This window comes from Alligator mississippiensis, chromosome 10 (genome assembly GCF_030867095.1).
Source record: "Alligator mississippiensis isolate rAllMis1 chromosome 10, rAllMis1, whole genome shotgun sequence".
NCBI classification, from domain to species: Eukaryota; Metazoa; Chordata; order Crocodylia; family Alligatoridae; genus Alligator; species Alligator mississippiensis.
Genome location: NC_081833.1, coordinates 6,362,903 through 6,384,951, shown reverse-complemented (window position 1 = coordinate 6,384,951; position 22,049 = coordinate 6,362,903). Strand labels below are relative to the sequence as shown.

Here is a 22,049-nt window from a genome sequence, read left to right as displayed (position 1 = left end):
TCAGGGATAATCCTTCCCCAAACTGAATGCTGGACTAGATGTGACCTCCCGAGGTTCATTCCAGCCCTACTTTCCTATGATCCTAAGTGTCTGCAAAATTTAGCCGCATGCTCAGTGAACTTATTAGCAAGCTCAGTAGAGGCTTGAATGAATCTTCTCTTGGTTCTCGCAGGTGAAGCTGTGAGCATAGAGGTGGAACATTAATATAGGAGAAGCAAACCTTATCACTGCCGGTTCTGTGCCTGCTCTATATGCAGAGACCTTGGCCCCCCTAGCGCTGCCCATCTAGCACCATCCAGCACGGCCAGACCTATTAGTCCAGAGACTGTGACCTTGCTGTCATGAGAGGCTGTGGTCTACAGAAGGCAAAGAGACCTGATTTTGTGCCTGTGTTGGCCCCAGTCTTGGAATGGCACAGGATCCGAGTGCAGGATTAGGCCAGTACAGAAAAGGCATTGCTATTGTCCCAGTTAGTAAACCAGTAAGAAAGCAACCTACGTAGGGAAGAAAGAACTAGGGATTAAGAATATGTTGATGACCATGAATAGTAAGGTCCCAAAGGGACCTTACATAAAATAGGGAGAAGGAAGGGAAATACCCAGCACTGAGTTAGCCTTGGACAGTGGGAGATGACAATCCAAAGGAGACACGCTGGAGAGGTTAGAAGATAAGGAAGCTCAGGATGAGGTGAACTTCAAAATGAACAAGCACACAATGAGGGAGAGGAAATGAACAGCATGGATATTCACCAGGGAACAACCATCTGCTCTTTTGGGAAAAGGAGGTAGCAAATAGCCATGTGCATGCACCATCTTGGTGTGGTGTGATTGTGAAAAAAGCCAGCTGAAGTGTTGAGAAGGGAAGTTGCTATAGAGAGATGGCGGCCCCAGGGTGTCATAATGTCTACTTACAGCCCGGGAGGGATTGCGCACGGGGTATTCTGGGTCATTCTGGTCCCTCCTGCCGGAGGCGAAACTATGATCAAAGTGGAGAGAGTACAAAGGGGAACAAAACTGCTAAAAGCCTTAACTGAGCATGAGGGGGAAGCAGAGGCAGCTATATTCATACGGTCAAGAGAACAGAAGGCTTGGTTGGGGACACGGTCCCTATCTATAAATATCTCAGAGCTGGCTGGAAGGAAGGAAATTCATTTGTGCTCTCCAGGCCTTGTGGGATAAAGAGTTGCCAGCCTGGAGCGAACAAAGAAAACATTTAATGGGCAGATTTGGGAATGTTTAGAGAAATCGGGCCAGGGAATAGACTCCTGAGAGAGAGCTCCTATCCTAGCCCAGCCCGTGGGAGGATGAGGCATAGGAAAAAGAGAGGAGAGGAACGAAGATTCCCTGGGCGACCTGCCTGCATGGTCTCGCAGCGTGTTTACAGCAGGACGCTGTGCTGTCCTGGCCCGTTACGGAGGCTGCTGGTTTGCTCCCAGTGCCAGGGTGCCGCTCTGTTTCAGGGGATGGGTTACTGTCTCTCCAGCTCTGGAGGAGCTGCCATAGCAGGCCAGGCAGTCAGTCCATCGTCCCAGCATTACCCTTGCCACAGCCAACTTCTGACGCATGAACTGAGGGAGGGGCCACCTCCTGCCCCCGTAACTCCTGTCCCAGAGTGCTAAATCCTGCAGGGGCCTCGGAGTAGCTCTGAGTTTGTACAGCTGCACATACCCACAGGTTTAAATTATTCAGCCTGTTTGAAAAGTGCAGCCAGACTTTCTGTGCTTGAACATGGTCCTGCTGCTTGGCCAAGGGTGTCATGGGACACCAGCTGGGATCGCAGGGCCCCTGGCAGTTTGCCTGGCATCCTGGGAGATGTCCTTGCAAAGGGGATAATGGGAATTGGATTTCCCTGGTCATCCGGAGCAGTGTCATCTGCTGACTTTATAGCAACAGGCAGGCGACCTAGGGTTTATTCATGACCTGTCTTCTGCAGCCTAGGATGCAGAGCAGTTGAGAGGGAGAAAACCCTGGACTGGAAAAGATTGACGTGAGGGAACAGGGAGAAGGAGAGCCATGCAGGGGGAGCACTGCCTGCTGGTGACCAGTGCAGTGCTGATATTGTCACGTGTGGTCCATGTTTTCCAGTGCCTTTCCCTGGAGTCAAGCAGGAGCAGCTGTCTCCTAGAAGCCAGGCCAACCAGCCTGAGAACCTGGTAATGCAGACGTCCCAGGAGAGCTCCATCCTGAGGGGTAAGCACATCACAGCGCAGATGGGAAGGGAGGGAGGAAGGCAGATCCCCGCTCCAACGAGGGGCTGCCAGAGGGGTTCCTGTGTAAATGGACCACCCAGGCCCAGCTTTCCAAAAGCAATTCATGATCTTGGCTGCCTCTGGCTTCTAGGTTTCAACTGGAAGCCTGGCTTTTAGAGGACAGGTGTTCAGATCTGTACTGAGTCTCAAGGTGGCTACCTGAAAGCTCTCCCCATTTTGCAACAGTTGGACCCCAAACTTTGACCCCAGCTGAGCTTTTAGCTTTTCAGGAAGAGGAGGCTTTTCCATCACGAGCTTTAAAGGGCAGTGCACTGTGCTGCTAGTTAAGAAAGCAGATCAAGTGATGTGTAAACTAAGCGGATTACCTTCCCCACCCAGCCCCCTGGGGAATAACAGGGCCATCTGACATAGAGCATGGCACATTTTTCAATCCAAGTCCCTTTTCTCCATGTAAAAAAGGAGGCACAAACCCTTCAAAATGCAAATGCAAGTATCTTTAAAAAAAAAAAAAAAACCCAAGCAGTGAATTCAGCCAAATTCAGGAAGTGCCTCGGCTGGCTCAGGATCAGAGGAGATGGAATACGAGCGCATCCAGCCGGCCTCGCTGCAGACTCTCCATAGAGGTCTGTTGAGGTAATGCTGAGGGCGATGGGTCTGGGTTGGTGTCCTGCTGTTCCCAGATGTGTCAGCCCCTCGTGATTAGGGCTGGAGGCTGGAAGGTTCAGAGTAGCCACGGGGTGCTGCTTCCTCTCCGCAGTGCTGCACGCTGATTGGAACCAGGCCTCGTTAGGTAGGCTCCTCAAACAGCCAGGTCCCTCAGGAGGTTTGTATCAGCACCCTGAGTTCTCCTGTCTCCTCCAAAGAGCAGATTCTGAATTCGGTGGGATACAGTTAAGTCTTGGACTCTAGCAACGCACCTTGTACAACAACTGAATGGCCTGCATGGACACAGGATGATTATGTCCATCCCTGATGGGGGCTGCTGCGGATAATGCCTGAAGCCTGTCCTACTGAAGGGAGTGGGTCCTTGTGCTGAACGATCCAGGATTTTGTGCAGGGTGAGGTGGGGTGTCAGGGTTTCGCAGAGCCCTTTGCCTCACTCCTCTTGCTTTGCTGTGGTTTGCAGGGGCAGCACTGGGCTCAGCCTCTGGAGGGAGCATCACGAAGGGAATCCCCACCTCCAGGCCTCCTCCAGAATCGCCCATCACATATCGAGGCTCCATCACCCATGTAAGTTCCTCCTCTTATCAGTTACAGAACAAACAGCTACTAACAGCTGAGGTTTGCAGTGAGGTCTGGGTAGAAATGGCCGCTATCAGTGGATACGCCCCTCCTGATAACAGGGAAGTGATCGCAACAGATTGGTGCTTAGCGGTGGAGTCTGAGAGCAGGGGACATCCCAGCATGCAGAAGATCCTTAGGAAATTGAGAGGGACAAGCCAAGAGCCCATAAAGACTTGAGCAGTAGACTCCGTGGGAAGCCGCAGTGACCTGACTCACCCCAGCGGAGCTGATTGTGCATCCAGCTTGGGCAGAAAGGGAGAATTGGTGCCTCCCATGTGAACATTTATCAGCAGCCCCACACGGTGTGTCCCAACCAGCAAAGCAGGGAGGACGGGAAAGGGCAAGAGAGCCTTGCACCAAGGGAGATTATCTTGAGTCTTGGCCTGGTTCCATTGTTCAAGCCAATGCAAAAGTGAACAGCCTTTGCTGGAGGCCAAAGCTGCATCGCATCTGAAATGCCTTTTGCTCCTGGGTGCCTGGATTTGAGAGAGGGAGGGGGAAGCAGTTTAAAAAAAAAACACTGCATTTAATCTCACCAGTGCCTTGCCTGAGAGAAATAAAAGAAAACAGGAGGAGGTGGGGCGGGGGAAAGGCAGCCCCCTGATAGGAAATGGGAGCAGGACATTCAGGTGGGGGTGATAAATCTGCAGGATCTCCTCCTCCTCCCACCCCGCCGCAGCAGCCCCACATGCGTCAGGCCGTGCCCAGCCCTCCCAAGCCGGGCGGAACAACGCTCTGCCCTTAATCTCTGTCATTCATCTTGAGAAGCACAGCTGCCAAGTGGGTGATAGTTTTGTGGTGTGAGTTATTGCTCATCTGGTAACTGAGCGGAGAGCATAAAAAAAAAAAATCTCTTTCCCTTGGGGATTTTTATCTGGCCGTCATTCAGATATTTAAAGCCACTTATAAACACCCTGATTGTTGTCTAGCTGCTTTGAGCTGGGGAGATCCGCTCCCCTGCCACTAGAGGGGACATGGGTGGGAGAGGAAAATCTCAGTCAAGGATACACGAGGTTTCTAGAGACATCACTTCTTTGGGGGCAGTGTTTTTTTTTTACTCTGTTGTTCCTCCCCCAAGACTGGTTAATGGATGTAGAGTTTCTCTATTTAGCCGAGAAAGATCCCTCAGGCCCCGAGACTGCCCCTTTGCTTCTGTCCTAGGAAAGGAGTTACTGCCCAGGGCTGTTTTCAGCCCGTCTGGCGGCTGTCTCTCTTACCCTGTGGGCCCTACCTCCTCTCCAGTGCGGAGCCTGTGACACCCATTGACCCAGCAACCAGCATCCTTCGCAGGACAAGGCAACACAGAGCCCTGGGCTCTTTCCAGCAGCTCCCAGCACTGTGGTTGCTCTTTGATGTGGGATTATTCATCCAGTTCACAGGAGACAGATCTTGAATGCGCACTCTCTGCTTTGAGGCCATCTGTCACCTCTTGCAGTCAAATCCCCTTCAAGCTCATCCGCTGCAGAACGAAAACTTACCTGGCAGTGGGAGAAGCAGCATGGGGCGCTTCTGCGAGCTGGGGTCCGAGCAAGCAATTAGAGCGTTGAAACCTGCCCCTTGGTGTGCCCCGTCTGGCCTCTGCAGTTTCCCGCAGAGGCATTTCAGAGATGTGGGGAGAAGGAAACAGCTTGTCCCAACAGATTTGAACACCCTTCCGGCACCACCAAAGCAGGGCACTGGCATGAGAGCCAAGTTCATTACTGCAAACACCCCACAGCACTAATGCTGGTCTGTTCACTTAGCCTGGCCATGTCATCTGATTGCTCTTAGTGTCCGGGGAGAGGCAAGGCAGCAAGCAGATCAGATTTCCCAACCCGGCACCCAGACCAGGAGTGGGCCAAGGTTGCTACTTGGCAAACTCCATCTTTTGTGCTCTCAAAAAATAGATTCCTCCCATAGGCCGTGCTATCAAGGAAGAGGCCTGCATGTATGAAGAACTGAGAGCCAAATTTTTAAAGCTGTTCCTAACTCCCATTGACTTTCAGTGGGGTTTAGGCACCTAAATCCTGTTTAAGTAGACAGACCCCCAAGGGCCAGATTAACCCACAAGTTTCCCAGTTCTGACCCTTTGCCACAAACCTGATGGCATCCTACACACCTCCTTTCCTGACCCTTCTTTGAGCAATGGAAGAATCACTCCACCGATTGCCAGACTTCCCTTCTGCCAGAGCCTTTCTCTTGGACACCTGCTCTTATTTTTTAGCAGGAGCATTCATGCGAGTTTGTTCCCAAGACAGTGACAGCCTCGGTCACTGTCTGAGCGGTGTTTGTTCGCTAACAAGTGATCCAAATGCTCCTGTGAATATTTGTGCAAAAAAAATCTGTGTCCCAAGAGCTGTCCCCTTCCTGTTCAGAAGAGGATTTTAGCTCTTCAGCCCAAGAGCAGAGCAGCAGCCTGCCTAGCGCAGAGAGAAAAATCTGCACAATAGCCCACTAAGTGATTGGCAAGTGTCCCTGGAAGCTGAAATCCGTGCCAGTCAGACATTCGTTGAACCGGTCCAAATACCAGCTAAATTAGGGGAAAAAAATCTCAATCTGTTTGCAGATAAAAAGAGCTCAGTTCCCTGAAGCCAGTTCCCCTGAGGCTTGCCAGGATAGAGCCCAGATAGGGTGAGTTTCATCCCTGTGCGGAGTCGGCGCCAGGCTTGTGGAGCTGCGCTGGAGTGGGACTTCAGGGTTGCCTTAGAAGGGTGAACTTTACTCCCATTTGGGAGCAGGGACGGCTCTGATGCATGCTTCTACTTTTACGTCCCGAGGGCTGTTTATTTACGGCTCGGATGGTAGAACTAGAGCGGTTGGCTTCGCTCGGGTGGAGCCTTTCTCTCGACCTGTGAACCGGTTGCAAAGGTGCAGGAACGCTTAGCAGCGAGGGCTGAGATTTTCAAAGGGACTTTGGCAACTGCTTTGTGTTGACAAGCAAAGTCATGGGTCTGCCTCTCCTCTCTGCTTCCTCAGCACTGGAAGAGAGCAGCTCCATTCAAAGCTGGCACCATGCTGGTGGGATGGAGCATTTTGAGCTGTTTGACAGCAGGCTCTTTTGAAGGTCAGTCCTTCTGTGACTGCCTGTGCCCTGCCTTCACCGGGCATCTTTTCAATCCCTGAGAAAACAGTTTGCAGGAAAGACAGTCCCATAGGAAAGAAAAATAGTACTGCCATGGCAGGATGTCCTCCGGGAACGCAGAGCTGTGGCTGGGCTTGTCCTTGCAATCCGGAGGGCTGGAAATGGTCCAGAGAGTTTCCTTGGAGAAGCGTGGGGCTGGGCAGAGCGAGTGAGGACTATTTTGAGCGGCGAGAGCTCAGGGGCTTGGCGTTCCCATCCCTGCTCTGCCTGCCGGCGCTTCAGAGCCTGAATTGCTCTGTGACACTGTCACGGGGAAGGCAGGCTGCCTCGAGCTCTGTTCACCCTTTGGATGAGCTGCCTGCCATCCCCGCGTCGTCCTCGCCCCATCTCTTCCCAGCAACCACGTACAAATCATGTACCTTTTTCCCGTTGATCGTTATTGTCCTCATCAATAATTAAGCCGCAGATTTCTCGCTATTGGCTCTGACAGGAAGTGGAGTTCAGCTGTGCGCTCTCCTCTGCTCAACCTCCCTGTTGGAACAGAGTGTTCCTGTGTGTGTGAGAGAGCTTTCTTGCTTAATTGCTTGTGACACTGTTAAATATGGATCTTGGTGGCTTTCCAAGGGCACCCCAGCTGAAGTGCTGTACAAAGGAACCATTACCAGAATAATCGGAGAAGACAGCCCCAGCAGAGCGGAGAAAGTGAGAGAGGATGCCTTGCCCAAAGGACATGTCATTTATGAGGGGAAGAAAGGCCACGTGCTGTCTTATGATGGTAAGTTGGAATCCTCTGTATTTTCCAGAGGGGCTCGTCCCACCCAGCGAAACTCGGGAGGGGGAAAAGGTCATGTGAAAAGCCCTTACACAGCAGAACAGGACATACTCGCATCCAGCATCTTTTTGCCACCCATCCCTGTTCGTTGGAGTATTGGCCGAGGGGAGCAGGTTTTCCCCCTTGAATCCATGGACCCAATCTTGGCTTGTACACTCCTGACACCAGGAGTCACCAGGAGAGCCAGGCGCGTGGGGGCACCATAGGCTCTTTGGGGCACAGAGCATCTTCGTGATTGCACGTTAGTGGCCCTCGGGGAGTGGTCGTGATACAAGCCGTCCTGCCAGGGAAGGTGCGGTCAGCCTGGTGGGTCTGAGGGCAGCAGTCTAAGTTTGGAGCAAGAACATCTGCATGAAGGAACTGTGCTCAGATGGTAGGTAACCTTGTTTGTTCTCCGTGGGCAATAACAAAAATGTTCTGTGAGCCACGGCGCTCGGCCCCTGTTGATGCCTGCGGGGTCCAGGAGGAGGGCTGGGGCGGTACAAGTGCTGAGCACGGTTGACAGCCCAGCAGTCACAAGTTTGAGGCCACAGCACAAGTGGTCATGGCACAGCCGTGTCGGATTCCAACGAATCTGCGAATTCTGCTAAGTAGCTTGTCACAAGGGCCAGGGACACAGCAGGAAAGGAAGGGTGCAGGACAAGGACAGCACGGCTGCTTGTGGGGATGAAGGAGCCTCTTTGGGTGATCCTGAGACCATGGGCGAAGGTCACCTGCGTCCACTTGAAATTTCCGCCCTACATGAGGCCCAAGCTAAGGGCTTTTGTGGCCCATGTCGAACCTTGACCAGATACTTTGCGCCGAGGTGAATTTCCTTCCAAGACGCAGGAAGCAGGGTCCATCCTGGGCCTGAGGCAAATCCGACGTGCCTAGTGCCACCCCCAGGGCTGGCGGGACAAGGTGATGGGGTCATGTCAGGATGCCACGGCCTCTCAGCTCTCAGTTAACACTGCACCTAATGTTCCCGTGAGGATGGACAACACCTTCCCAGCTGGTGGCAGGACGTCGTGGCACAGCCTGGCCAGTTCTCAAATAAGGGGTGGCTCTTCAGGTGCCCTTTCAGGATGGCTCATGGGCCTTGGTGCCTGGGTCAGACCCTGCTACCTGACACAGGGGCAGGGAATGCTTTAGAGGGATTTCCAGCCTTCTGCAAGCTGGGCAAAGGGTCTTTTTTGGTTTCTTCCCTCACCCAGAACCTCTCTCTGGCCCCTCCTGGGGCCAGGCTCACTCCAAGCACTGGAACCTGGCTGGTGTTCAGGGCGCAGAGCTGGGAGTCAGGACTTTGGGCTCTGTCCTCTGCTCTTCCCCCGGACTTGCCATGACCTCTCAGCGCCAGGGAGCGCAGAGGGCAGGAGCCCCAGGGTGGGGTACTTCTGTGCATAGGGCAGCTGCTGTCTCCCTGTTTGCGCTCTGGATGTGTCAAAGGCCTGAAGATGTTTGAAGCGATATCCCCCACCATGGAGAGCATGGTTATCCTTGGAGAAACAGGTGTCACGGGAGGGCCCCAGCTCCCACCCCATCTATTTATTCCAGTATTGGCTTCCATAATGTTCTCTCCTGGGCACTCAGCAGCTCCCTCTTCCAATGGAGGACTCTGCATCTCAGGGAGGGTAATGTCCCAGGGTGCCACAAGCCCAGCATAGCTGACGTCCATGTATGCCATGGTGGTCCTCAGCTGGGGGATGCACCCTGAGCGGCGTCACGCTTTCCAAAGCAGAGTCCTCCTCTTGAATCCATCACTGCAGGGCTCAAGTGTTCGTGCGATGCCTCGAAGCAGCCGAGTTATACTGGAGCCAGGAATATTTGGAGCTGATCCCTGTGCCTGGCCTGCACAGGGCAGCCCACTCAACCCTCACTGCTGAGGCCACTTCTCCACCTCCTGTAAACCTTGGCTGCCAAGTGGTGGGGGTGGAAATAGTTGTTGCTGAGTCAGCACATCCAGCAAGCTGCAACCTACCCAGCCGAGCCCAGCAAAGTGTGGGTCTGCAGAGCGGCCTGTGTGCAGCGCATCTCAGAACGGAAGAGGCTGCATTCTCCTCTCGCCCCAGCCCTCGCCTGCTGCTCAGCATCTCTGGCGACTGTCTTTGTGTCACGCAAAGAAGTTAGAGCCTGTTGCAGGGACAGCTGCAGGGGGTGGGGTGGGCATTGCTCCAGGAGATCTCTGCTCACCATCAGGCAGACCTGTGCTAGGTGAGACCCAAACTTCTGTAACAAGAGGAGCCTTGCTGCTGCTGTGACCTGCAAGGGGAGCCCGGCTCCCAGCAGGCATCTGCCTCTCTGTGCTCCAAGCACTTGTCAATGCAAGAGGTTTCCGGGCTCCTTTGACATATGGAGGATGCGGACAAGTCTCTGTGGATTCCGCTCGCTCTGTTCTCTCCTACTCTTATGTGTGTTCCTGACGGCATCCCGTCTCTCTTAGAGACGCCACCAAGGCCCTAGGACTCTTGGCTCTTGGTCTGCATATAAAGAAAGGGTTTTACTAACCCTGCGGTGAATAAAAACGGGTTCCACCAAGTTCCGTCTCCAGCCCCAATTAAAAGTGGTTTCCTCCTTCCTTCCACCCCTTTTGCAGCAGAGCTATGAACCCCAGGGTGCACGTAAGGGAGCTTGAGCTATGGGAACCGAAATTGCAGAGGTCAGTGATGTTTACCAAGCTGGCTTTGCTGTCTGGGTAGCAAGGAGCGCAAGAGCGGCAGCAGTTGGGACACGTGGTGGAAAGAACATCCAGTTTCCAGCCCGGGCTCAGGGAGGCTCAGTAACGTGAGAAGGCTCTTCCCTTTTCTCTCTCTCGATATAGGATTATCTTGACAGGATCACAAAAAAAAAAACCCCAAGCAGAACATACGCTTCCGCCCTGCGCCCTCACTAAAGCACTTCCTTGTGAAGCGCACAGGCCGCCTTGCTGCGTTCGCAGTATCAGCGCTCAGTAACCAGCTGTTACTTCCTTCCCCAAGCCGGTTCATCAGATAGCAGGGCTTGCCATAACAACCCGCCTGCTAGCACGGTTGGCTCCCACTAGAGATGAGCAGCTGTTCATCTCCAGCGAGGCTACAAATGACTCTGAGGTACGGTCCTTTCCTGTCACGTTGCCCTTCTACAGGCTGTGTGGGTTGGGCAGGGACAGCCAAGCAAGCAGTTGACTTCCCCTCTGCCCTGCCGCATTGGGAGGAAGAGGATGCTGCGGTACAGCGAGTGCCACCCTCGCGGGGGGTTCTCTTCCCGCGACTCTCCAATCCCGGGGATCGGGGTGTGCGCGGGGCTGGATACGGACCTGGGAGTGCGTTGGTACCTGGCACGGGAGGAGTGCAGAGATCTGCCTTGCAGCTTGGCACCAGATCTGTGCCGAATCTAACGCAGAGATGACTGAGGACCAGATGCTAATCTTGGGCACGCCCGCTGCCTCTTAGCGTATCTCTCGGATCTGCTGATGCGTTACCCACCCACAACCGGCTGGCCTCCCCAGCAAGCAGTGTCCCTCCATGCATTAGTCTGTCGCCACCCCACCGTGGCCTGCTTAACAGCGAAACCCCTGGCATGTCATGCCTTCGCTGCTGACCGGGAGCCCTAGTTTCCAAAGCTGGCTGGCCTCAGACTGAGGAAGGCGATGGCGGAGAAAGGGTGCCCCGTGCTGGCTCTTTCCTTGCCCAGCCGTGCTGCCATGGGGAGCCTTTCTCCTGCTGCCCTCCTTGCAGGTGAGGGGGTTTTGTTTTCCGTCGGCTGCTGTCTGCGTGCTGCGGTGAGCTAACCGGTGTGGGCAGGCTGGGGGCTGAGCCGACCAGGCAGCCAACTGCTAGCAAACAGAACAGGTGCAGGCCTGATTCCCAGCCCCGCGCTCCCATCTGGGCTTCCAAAGTGCTGAGCACCCCTCCCTTCCCACCAGGACTCTGGCAGGAAGGTTTCCAGGTGCTTGGGAGCAGCACTGAATAGCAGACCTTACAAGGATTTAGGGAGGCAGCCCGAACTGGGCACCCCGCAGCACCGCACCTTCCCTGGTTTCAGCCGAATGGCTGGGTTGGTGGAGGGGGCCAGCAGGGGAAGGGGTAAAATCCTACATGCTGGCTAGCTTCTGACTCCAGCCTTATGGCCTCGGCTGGTCTCACCGGTGCCGGGCTGGAGGAGCGCTGCGTGCCATGCCCGCTGCACCCAATGCACGCACCCCATTGCCATTCCTCTCGCGTTCAGTCGTTCCCTTTGTCCCGGAGAGGAAGTGTCGCTCAGGGAGACTTGTGGCAGCCTGGTCTCTGGGATACTTGGCACAGTTGAGGCCAGAAAGCAATGCAGGAAGCATTTCAGGGCTGTCTTCCTAACGAGCTGCCCGCAGCCGGTGCTTGGGATCAAGCAGGCTGGTCTAATAAGCAGTGCAGCAGCGGGGGAGCTGGGCTGCCCTGCTCACCTCCGAGCTTCAACCCAATCAGCCCAGGTTGTGACTGCAGCTCAGGCACGGGGCCAGTTGGCCCTAAATACATCCAGAGGGAAGTCGCGGTAGGTGTTACCCTTCAGGGCAGGTCTGCAATCACTAATCAACCTGCGTGGGCAGCAGTTGGCGATCCACGTGGGAATGCAGGAGATGGAGACAGGGGTTGTATTCCCAGACTGGCTGCATGACCCAGGGCCCTTGTGTTGCTGGTCCATGCCTTCGTTTCCCACCCTGTTCTTGGTGTATCTCGGCGTCTTAGCTCGCCAGCTCTCCAGCGCTGTGTCCATCCCCTGTGGTACACTGGGAAACCTCCATTTTACTTGGAGCTTGTAGATGCGGTTGTAATACAGACACTAATGATGGTGATGGCATGGGGGAGAGGGCTCAGCAGTGAAAGGTGGGTGCTCTGTCCAAGACCAGAGGGAGCAAGAGCAGAGTTAGTCTCTGGCCGTTTCCAGGCTTAAGGTCAGGTGTGCTGTGGCTGGCAAGGGGAGAGAGATGGGCTCTGCGTGCGCCAGGCCTTGCACATCTCTGACGCCGGTGATCCTCCATGGCATTAGTTCACATTTGATGAGGGAATTAACATTTGTGGCTTCTCTTGGGCTCCATTAGTACAACTCCTCCACCAGCGCTGCTATGCATGTGTGTCACTGTCTCGCAGGTGTTTAGCCTGCCCTTTTCCCTCCCCACAAATAGTACTAGCAAAGCATTATGATATCAAGGACGAGGCCACCTGGGAAGGACAAATGATTCACGCATGTGGTGGCTTTTCCGCTCTTTGCTGGGCACTTAGGGCTAAGGCGCTTGGATCCCAAAAGTCTTGACCATCTCCTGTCCCCTCCTCAATCCTGGGAAGGTTTCAGATCCAGAAGCAAAGGAGTTAAAAAAAAAAATTAAATTAAATGGTTAGTGATTATGAATTCTGGCAAGGAGGAAAAAAATTGCAAGTTCTTCAGTGTCATGAGGGTGCTTAAAAATAAAAGGGCTCTAATGAGACGAAATCCTGTAGCATGTGCGAGCTGAATTGTGCTAGATTGGTTATTCTCATTCTGCATGTGATTGCTAATGGCTTCTGTGGGGAAAAGGACGTGTTTTCGGAGCGATTTTTTCTTTTTACTCTCTCTCTTCCCGTGCACCCTCCTCTCCCTTCCCCTCCCCCTTTTTCTCCATGAAACAAAGAGATCCAGGGACAGGGTTGGGTTTTTTTATTTGCAGAAGAACCAATTTGGAGCAGATGTTCCTTGATGACAGGATACAGGAACATTACCCCCTTCGTGTGTCTCAAGATGCTAGGCTGCTTTCTGAACATCAGCCACCAATTTTTTTTTTCTCCTACCAAATCAATCTGAGCAGAGAGAGTCCTCTTTTTCCCCAAATCTGCCCCCATACCCTCTGCCTGCTGACTGCAGGAAGTGATCGTGGGTGTTACATTGTAATAATCCCATTTTATTAATGACAGGCTTCACAGAAAAGAACTTTTGTTCCCAAACTCTCCGTGACCGAACAAATGTTTCTTGTCTTCTCCAGTGTTTTCTCTAATTGTATAATTCCAAGTTTCTGTGTACATGAAAGAAGAGGATCAGGGCACTGGCATTCCTCAGTTGCATAGACGGGGCCAGAGATAATGGGCAAAGCATATATCTCTGCGAGCCAACTCTGTAGCTTGGAGCTAGTTATATAAACACGGCGCATTCAGCTGCATCATAAACTGCCGTATAAATTTCACAGCTTGCAGCACGTTATGGAGAAAATAAGATTGTACTGGTGCAGTGGGTTTGCTGGGGCAAATCCAGTGCGGGGGGAGATCATGAATTTTTGAGGCAGTGGAACGGTCTCAAGGGGGTAAGAGTAGGAGGCCCATCGTTTGAGTGGACGCGGCAGAGCAGCAAGAAGACCTGCGCTGGCATGGAGATGGTCTTGGTAACCCAGTTGGCTTGGGCCATTTGGAGACCTTAGGGTTGTGCATGAGAACGTGAATAGTTGGAAGCAAAGAGAAGGTCACACGTGGGATGGGGTCGCCTCCGTTGCTTCACATCACACTTCTGCCGCCCTCTGTCTTTGCGTGAAATGTTTCACGTTCTCCACTGCGTGTTCTGTGTTCTGCGCTGTTCTGTGTCTGCGAGCACAGTGTTCAGCTGCAGGTTCAGACGGGAATAATATGAGATTGTTGAACGTCGAAACGCATTCGGTTGCTTTGGGTGTTTTTCTGCGTTGCTTCTTCCCTTTTGCCTACTTTTATCCCCGGGAGCATATCCCAGTGTCTGCTGAGGCGGCTGGACAGGATCCCACACAGTAGGTACGTTCAAGAAACGAGTCCAGGGACCAATAGCTGGGAGAGTTGCAGCTGCTTGCACCAGGGCTGGATTTGCTCCCAAATGTCTCACTGACTATGTCTGGACAGTGGGGAAAACAGACACCCTTGTCCAAGCATGAGGCCACAGTGTTTGGAATCGGGCAGGCAGGGAGGAGGCAACGGCTGATTTTCCTGGAACCCCGTCCCATGCTGTAATGCTCTCACAGCTCACAAGGTTTGGGCTGTGAGAGCTCTGGGCTGTTGCTCAGAAGGGCCTTGACCCTCTGGCCTGAGTTACAGTAAACAGCCTTGCTCATTCATTCCTCCCTTTCGAGGCCGCTTTGCTCCTTCACGTCTGTTTTGTTTCCTAGGTGGCGTTGCTGCTTCCCAGTGCCCCAAGGAGGACAGCCGGAGTTCTGGTGGCTCCCACGAGACCACAGGTACCAAACGGACCTACGATATGATGGAGGGGAGGATCGGCCGGGGCTTATCGGCCCGCGACATGTCATCTGCAAGCATCGAAGGTAAGTCTGTGGTGGGGGGTCTCTTGGCAGTGCCAGATCAGCAGTCTGGCAACTCCAGGGACTTTCTGCAGCCTGTTGCAAAAGAGATGCGCATGATGCTTGCTCTCTCATGGGGATGCGATGTATTGTTTCTTGCTCCTAATTCCCTTCACCTAAAATAAGCCTGACTGAAACTCCCTATGTGGGAGGAGTGCACACGCAGACTAGCAAATACATGCGTGTGTACATGCACATGCAAGCGCCATAATTGTAGGTTTGTATGAACAGGATCATAAAGCAAAAGAGGTCTTCATTCATCATTCTTCTTAATAACAGTGCCACAGGCCCCTACAAACGTGTCTAGACCACTGGTTTCTACCTTTTGCTGGCCCCTAGGCAAGTAAGAGCCAGTGGTTAGCATCACACTTGGCTCTCGCCATCAACTCAGTTTAATGTCTTAGTTTCCTTTGGCCACAAGCCATACCAGAGTCGGTGGGCAGCATGTTACCTGTGAGCTGTGGTTTGGAGATCACTGGTTTGGATTGCACTAAACTACAGCTCCAGGCTGGGATTTTTAGGGAGTCCAGCGAAAGACCGTGTTAAAGGGGCATCGTCTAGCTGTAAACCCCCCTCCCCAGAAGACTTTTTTACGAATGATTGGGATTTGTAGTGTCCTTGGGAGATTTATCTACAAAAGATGAGGAATAATTGATCCGATACCAAGTTGGAGAACCCATTTAAGGGAAAGCCAGGTTTAGAGTCTTCCAACAGCATGCATGTAGCTGACTCGTCTGCATGTGAAACTAGTTTCAGCGGGGCTACTTGTAGGATTGGGTCCAAGTGTTTCATTTATCGGCGTGGCTTCTGCATTCTTACAGTGGCATCTTCATTCGCTTAAGAGCAAGGGAAAATTACAAGGGGGCAAAGTCAGGTTAATTGTTTATTAAAAAAAAAAAAAAAAGAGGAGTGTTAATTGCAGGCCTCTAATTACTTTGGCTAATCTCTCTCAAATGGCTAGTTTGGATTATGTTTTTGTTGGTGGTGTCAGATTCTTCCCGTATGCTTTTGGGATGGTGCTAGCACATGGGGCTCTGGGGAGACACTGCCAAGAAGTAATGATGGTTTTGAATCTGCAAGCTCTTCTTTAAGTGCTCCGCTGCTGTGCTTCCACAGAGGCTCACACTGAGCCAGTGCAGGGAAACAAGGCAGCGAGAGTGACCAGGCAGCAGAGGAAGCTGACAGCCCAGGTGTTCTGGTTCCAGAAAAACAAAGTAAACTGAGGAAAAGGGGAGAATCAGACTAGCCCTTGAGAACTGATCCCATCCCAGGTGCTGCAAACAGCTCAGGTGACTCGCTTCTGTACTGTGGCCCTTGGAAATACAGTGAAAATGCGAGCAGTTTAATCGCTGAAAACCAGGGCTGGAGAAACCTCAGGCTGCCGTCTGGTCCCACTCCCTGCACAAGGCGGGAGGAACATCTTTGTCTAAAACAGCTCGCCCGAGTGTCTGTCTAGCCTGCTCTCAAAGATCAAGTCTCTGTGGCTGCTCTCTGACTTGACTTACCTCTTTGGCCTGTTCTAGGTCTTATGGGCAGAGCCATCCCCCCAGACGGTCCCCACAACTTAAAGGAGCAGCATCATATCCGGGGCTCAATCACACAAGGTAAGTCTGGCAAGTGCCGTGTAGCTCATCTAGGAAAGTGGTCGGGGTGCAAACGAGCAGGGCACGACGGGAGATATTTTTCCGATGTGCAGCATGGCCTTGCCTGTGGATCCTGCCATCCACGTTGGTCCACAGGCCCCAAGCAGACCTGTCTAGCAGGGTGAGATATTCAGAGGCATTCAGCAAGGACCTGGCCCTGCTCTCACCAGGCATTCTCATGGGCCTGGCACCACCCATCATATTACTGGTGATGGTGTCATTCTCCCCATATACTTTAGGGGCACTGCTAGCACATGGGGATCTTGGGAGATGCTGCCAGGAAGGTAATGATCGTTCTGGAGCTCCTTGGGTAGTGGTGGGACCCTCCCCCCTTCTCCCATGGCTTCAAGGAGAGCAGGGCCAGACCAGCAGAAAACGCTTCTGCAAAATCCTCCGTGCCAGGCGTCAGACCTCGCGTGGCACCAGCAAGGCAGTGTCAGCTGGGTCACGCTGCCTGGGCTCTTGGCACGGTAACCCTGTAAACCCCTGTGACAGACTGCTGCTACGGGGTCCGTCAGCACAGCAGTCAGCCTGCTGGGGTCTTTTTCTTTTGGAAACCCATGACAGAGCCTTGTCTTTCTTGGGTGGGGTGTAGGAATACCTCGATCCTATGTGGAGGCCCATGAGGACTACCTCAGAAGAGAAGCCAAGCAGCTCAAGAGAGAAAACACTCCGCCAAGGGACTTATCGGACCCCTACAAGGGGCGGCCTCACGAGGGCCTCACGCCCTTGAAAATGAAATCAGCCCACGAGGGGCTGGTGGCCACGGTGAAAGAAGCAGGAAGGTCAATCCACGAGATCCCCAGGGAGGAATTAAGGCGCACGCCTGATATCCCCATAGCCACGAGGCCTCTGAAGGAAGGCTCCATTACACAGGTATGCACAGTGGGTGGGTAGGCATGATGCACAGTGGGTGGGTAGGCATGATGCATGGTGGGTGGGTTGGCATAATGCACGGTGGGTGGGTCGTCAAGATGGGGAAGGGTGACACGTACCCTTCTCCTCTGCTAGGCCTGGGCCCAAGACCAGTTTCAGTCAGGTTTCCCACTTGGGATTAAAGTCAGCGCAAACAGCAGCTGTTATTTTTAGCGATTCTTTTTGTTATTCCCCCGTCGGGGAGTTTAGGACGTGACTATGACCATAAGCTCTGAGTTAATGAGCTTATTTGCATAGACTGCTGGAAGACGTTTCAGAGTTAAACTCGGGGTGGAGAAGGGTAGAAATTGTTGTTTCACAGAGGCATCATCAGCTAAGCTGCTGTTTCCTAAAGCAGAGGGTGGTCAGATCCAGGTTCTCTATGTCTGGCCCCCTCTTCTTCTTCTCCACCAGCCTTACCTGCCGCCTCTTAAAACTGGATCGAATGAATGATCCCAATACTGGCTCCTCTAAGCAACAGTGCCTCTTTCTAAGCTCTCTGTTGGAAACGGCATGTGTAAACTTGCTGGGTCACATTCTGCTGTCGGTAACACAGCCGTCACACTAAACCCAGTGTAAATTTGCTGACTGGGAATGACTCCGGCTTTTATATAGAGATTACTGAGAACAGGATTGTTTTCCTCCTACCTGGGTCAGTGATAACCAACAGGGCCAGCTCTAGGAGTTGGTGAGCAAATGCTGGGTGCACATTTCCTGTTGCAGACTCAAAATATTTGAGACGTTTCCACGGCAGCTATTCGTGTTTGTGACAGTTGATTCTGGCTTAGTTCTCTGGTGCGTGGTAGAAGGAGCATGCTGGGTGCAGACATAGTTGATGGTTACTTTCCATGGTGACTTTCCACCGTTCCCCCAGGGAATAGGAAACTCGGCCACGGTTGACCCGCTGCATAATTGCACCGTGCTCCTCCTGTATGTCACCCTGGGGCTTCTAGACAACATAGTCATTATTATTTACATAGAGTGGGATTTTCCAAAGCACTTAAGGGTAGCTCTGGACCTCCCAGTTATGTTACCAGGCAGAAAACTTACGGTGCACTGAGCTCTAGCCTAAGGCAACTGTACTACTTCCAGTTTGGGAGGCAGCGTGTTTGGAGCAGACTTGGAGTTATCTTAGCCTGGAGCTTCCCAACACTAGCAGTGAGTGGCCCAGACATGCCCTAAAAACAGCAGGTCCTGTTGAAGATCATTGAGGTTTGTCTTTGAGTTGCTAGGCATTTTTAAATGTCCTGTCCCTAGTGCCCCAAGCTGACCATGGGCCAAGAAAGCTCGTGGTGATCTCCACTGACCTCCTCCCATTCTGCTTCCTTCCCCTCATGCACCCTTTTGTGACCTCTGCACTGCCTTGTCTCTCCCCAGGGTACCCCACTGAAGTACGACAACAATCCTTCATCAGTAAGTGCCAAAAAGCATGACGTCCGCTCCATTATCGGTAGCCCAGGGAGGACTTTTCATTCTGTGCACTCGCTGGACGTCATGCAGGACCCACGCAATCTAGAGAGGGCTTGTTACGAGGAGAGCGTGAAAAGCCGGCCCAGTTCGGTGACAAACTCTGGAGGTTCAATTACCCGGGGAGCCCCGGTGATTGTGCCCGAGCCTGGAAAGCCTCGCCATAGCCCTCTCGCCTACGAGGACCACCAGTCAGCCCACGGGACAGCGTTCAGTAGTCACCTGCACAGAGGTTCTCCAGTATCCACAAGGGAATCCACCCCAAGGCAGCATGAAGGTAACTCCTGTTCTTGGGAACCCCTGGGGCTTTTGTTTTAGGGCAGATTTCTTTTTTGCTCTGCCTGGCACCAAACCTGATGCCCAAGTCAGGTGAGGTGCAGCTCCCTCCATCTCTGCACGACCGGCCTCTGAGGTCCCTTTCTGGAGAGATCAGCTGCAACAGTTGAACAAGGTACTTTTTTTTAGGAGGAAGAAAAAAATCCCGTTGACCAGCTGTTCTCTCTTCGATTTCCACACGTGGCGAATGCCCCACATTGGCTGGAGCAGGGAGTTATGGCCAGAGGGGCTGGTGGTTTCCCAGTTAAAAAGTGTAATCACTCTTTTAAATTCCAGCAGAGAGGTGCAATTTTGTGTCACACTAGATTACAGGGTGCGTGTGCGAGAAGGACAGGCCAGTGGTCAGCAAACACTGTGCAGCCTAGTCTGAAAAAATGAAGCCTATTATCAGTTATGTGAGTTGGAAGGCAGCTCTTCTGAGTCAATTAGATCATCCCTCTGCATCCATGGCAAGCTTGATTTATAGCAGCAATGCCAACTTGAGGTTTTGTTCAAATGGAGGGAGTTGGAGGTTAATACAACCTGAAGTGTTTCCATGGTTCTTTTTGTCAACAACAGCGGTTTCACAAGGAGATTTAAGCATCCCCTGCCGTGCTGGAAACCCAAACAGAATTGACTGGGGCTAGCACGTAAGACGCAGACAGTGAAACGGAGCATCCTTAGCTTCATTGTCTGAATGAGAGCTGGCCGAGTAACTCCCAAGGAATCGTCTGCGTTCTGGTTCGCTGCCCGTCTGCGAGCGGATCTGTCTTCCTTGCATGTGTTCGTTGTTGGGAAATGACTCGCTGTCTCATTTCTCCGAATGCTGCTGGGGACACAGCCTGTTTCCATGTGGCGTGTTGCATGGATTTGGAATCGGAGCTGTTTTGATCGGCCACCTGGCTCAAATGGTCCATTTCTGTGCCCGCAATGGGAGAGGGTGGCTCTCTGAACCGGTGGAAAGGCTCCTCCTTAAGATGAGCCAACCTGGGGCCCGCTGCCCTTCCCACCCGTTCTCCAGTCCAGAAATAGACCCCTGCACCACCGAAGCACTGAGTTAGGAAAGTGAGAACAACTTGACATGCTTCCAGGCACTTCTCCATGTATTACGAAAGTGTTTACAGCTCCCGGGGAGCTCAGGAGGACAGCCGGTGTCAGAGCCACCTGGGCCCCATTTCATCACTTTTGTTTTGATGTCAGGGTCAGGTTTTGTGTCTCATAACATTAACCACTTGGTGACTGGCAGAGCAAAGCAACGGGGCCATCGCTGGCAGCAGGGCTCTGTGGTTATGCAAGTTTCTCCAGCAGCATCAGAAGGGCACGTTCATCTGGTGTACTCGCCTCTGGGGTCAACAGGATTGTGAGGGTTTGCATTGGCTGTTTTGTGCTTTGCATTTGCTGGGGATATATCACTGGAGAGGTGTAGTCTGAGCACAACCTGAAACCAGGACCTCCAGAGCCTTTACCCTGACTCTGATGCTGAGGCACTGGGTCAGGTTGCAGCCTCTCGGACCCAGCTCCCTGGCCCTCAGTGACAGGACTGCTCCATCCCTTTCCTTTTACGGATGTTGTAGTTTAGCCAACTTTGTCCCTTCATCTGACAAAAGTAAGCCCAACCCCACTGCAGGTGATAGGTCAGGTTCATATATTTGCGCACCTCCCCAGACATGTTTCTCATTGCCTCTGTGGAGGTCTGGCTGTCAGGACTGCTGTTACCAAAGGATGTGTGAGCTGGCAGGTTGCTTCTTGCATCTACTGCATCCAGCTCCGTGCAGTTAGTAGGGTAGGATTGAAGGGTGGGATCTTGCAGAGCACGTGAGATTCAGCACAAGCTGCTGGGCAGAGTGGATGTGGAGTGCTCTTATTAGAGTCGGTGCAAATGCCCTTCCATGGGACATGACCACGTAAAGTACTCTGTGCTTTTGGAAATCCCACCCTCTACTGCACGTGCTGTGCTGTAGCATGGGGCAGGCACCAGCTGCAGCAAAGCGTAGGCCGTTCCTATTGGAGCCCACAAAAGCGGGTGCACTGAGGGTAGAAGTGGGCCCAGGAGATGTGAACAGATCCGTCTCAGCTGCCTCCCTCTTACATCAGGCTCAATGCGTGCGCCAGGGCGGGGGCCTTGGTTTCTAGCCCAAAAGGCAATTGTTCAAACCGCGCACCAAACTCTCCCCTCGGACGCACAGCACAATGAGGCTTCCACCTCGCCGAGGCCCCCAGGCACTCGCACAATGTGCTGTGAAATCAAAACAATGGCGCGAGGAAGGAAGGCTCCCCTGAGCTCCGCGGGAGCCAGGCATGCCCATCTGAGCAGAGAGTTTGGCTGCGAGCGTTGGCTCCTCTGACTCATTTCCTTTGCTCCTGCAGGGAGTATCACTTCTGGGAAGCCAGTGTCCCAGGACAGAAAGATCACCCCCACGCCGAGAGAAATGTCCAGCTCCAAGTCCCCTCACGCCACCGTCTCGGACCACCACCACCCCATGTCGCCGTACGAACACTTGCTGCGGGGAGTGAGCGGCGTCGACCTGTACCGGGGACACATCCCATTGGCCTTCGACCCTGCCGCGATCCCCAGGGGAATCCAACTGGAAGCAGGTACTTCTTTCTGGGGGCGCAAGCTGCCTCAAGCAGCCCCCGGCTGGCCATGGAAGCACGCAGTCACTCTGCTGTCCGCTCTCCTCTGTAAATCCAGCCCATGCCCACCCCAGAGACGGAGGATGGGGGCTGCTCTGAATTTACAGCAGGGTAAGAGACTTGAAGCCTGGCCCAGTCTGTTGTGAGCTACACAGTGAGATGAAGCCAAACCTCCCATCCTCTGGCTTTCAGCAGTCCCATTTCACAACTTTTGAAACTCTTCTGCCTTGCTCCGTGATTAGCCTCTGCTGCCTACAGCCATCTCTCATGTGAGCTCTCATCCAACACAGCTCCCCCCTCATCTTGGCTGAGTACCTCCCCATCTTTTCAGCAGGCACAGCGCCAGTGCAAACTTTCCCATTTTAAGTCCCTGAGGCAGCTAAAAAGCCCTCCTGGCTTCCTCCACCCTTGGGCCCTCG

At 53.1% G+C, this 22,049-nt stretch overlaps 1 protein-coding gene across 23 annotated transcripts in view; it reads left to right on the top strand.

Annotated features, from left to right (window-relative positions):
- NCOR2 (nuclear receptor corepressor 2) overlaps positions 1 to 22,049 on the top strand; it is a 336,324-nt gene that overhangs the window by 288,138 nt on the left and 26,137 nt on the right. For all 23 annotated transcript variants that reach the window (XM_019486693.2, XM_019486694.2, XM_019486692.2 and 20 more), the window contains 8 exons: positions 2,085 to 2,189; positions 3,336 to 3,439; positions 7,179 to 7,329; positions 14,468 to 14,620; positions 16,180 to 16,260; positions 16,895 to 17,175; positions 18,592 to 18,958; positions 21,364 to 21,591. In XM_019486693.2, the coding sequence (XP_019342238.2) occupies positions 2,085 to 2,189; positions 3,336 to 3,439; positions 7,179 to 7,329; positions 14,468 to 14,620; positions 16,180 to 16,260; positions 16,895 to 17,175; positions 18,592 to 18,958; positions 21,364 to 21,591 (1,470 nt within the window). The remainder of the gene's footprint in view (positions 1 to 2,084; positions 2,190 to 3,335; positions 3,440 to 7,178; positions 7,330 to 14,467; positions 14,621 to 16,179; positions 16,261 to 16,894; positions 17,176 to 18,591; positions 18,959 to 21,363; positions 21,592 to 22,049) is intronic.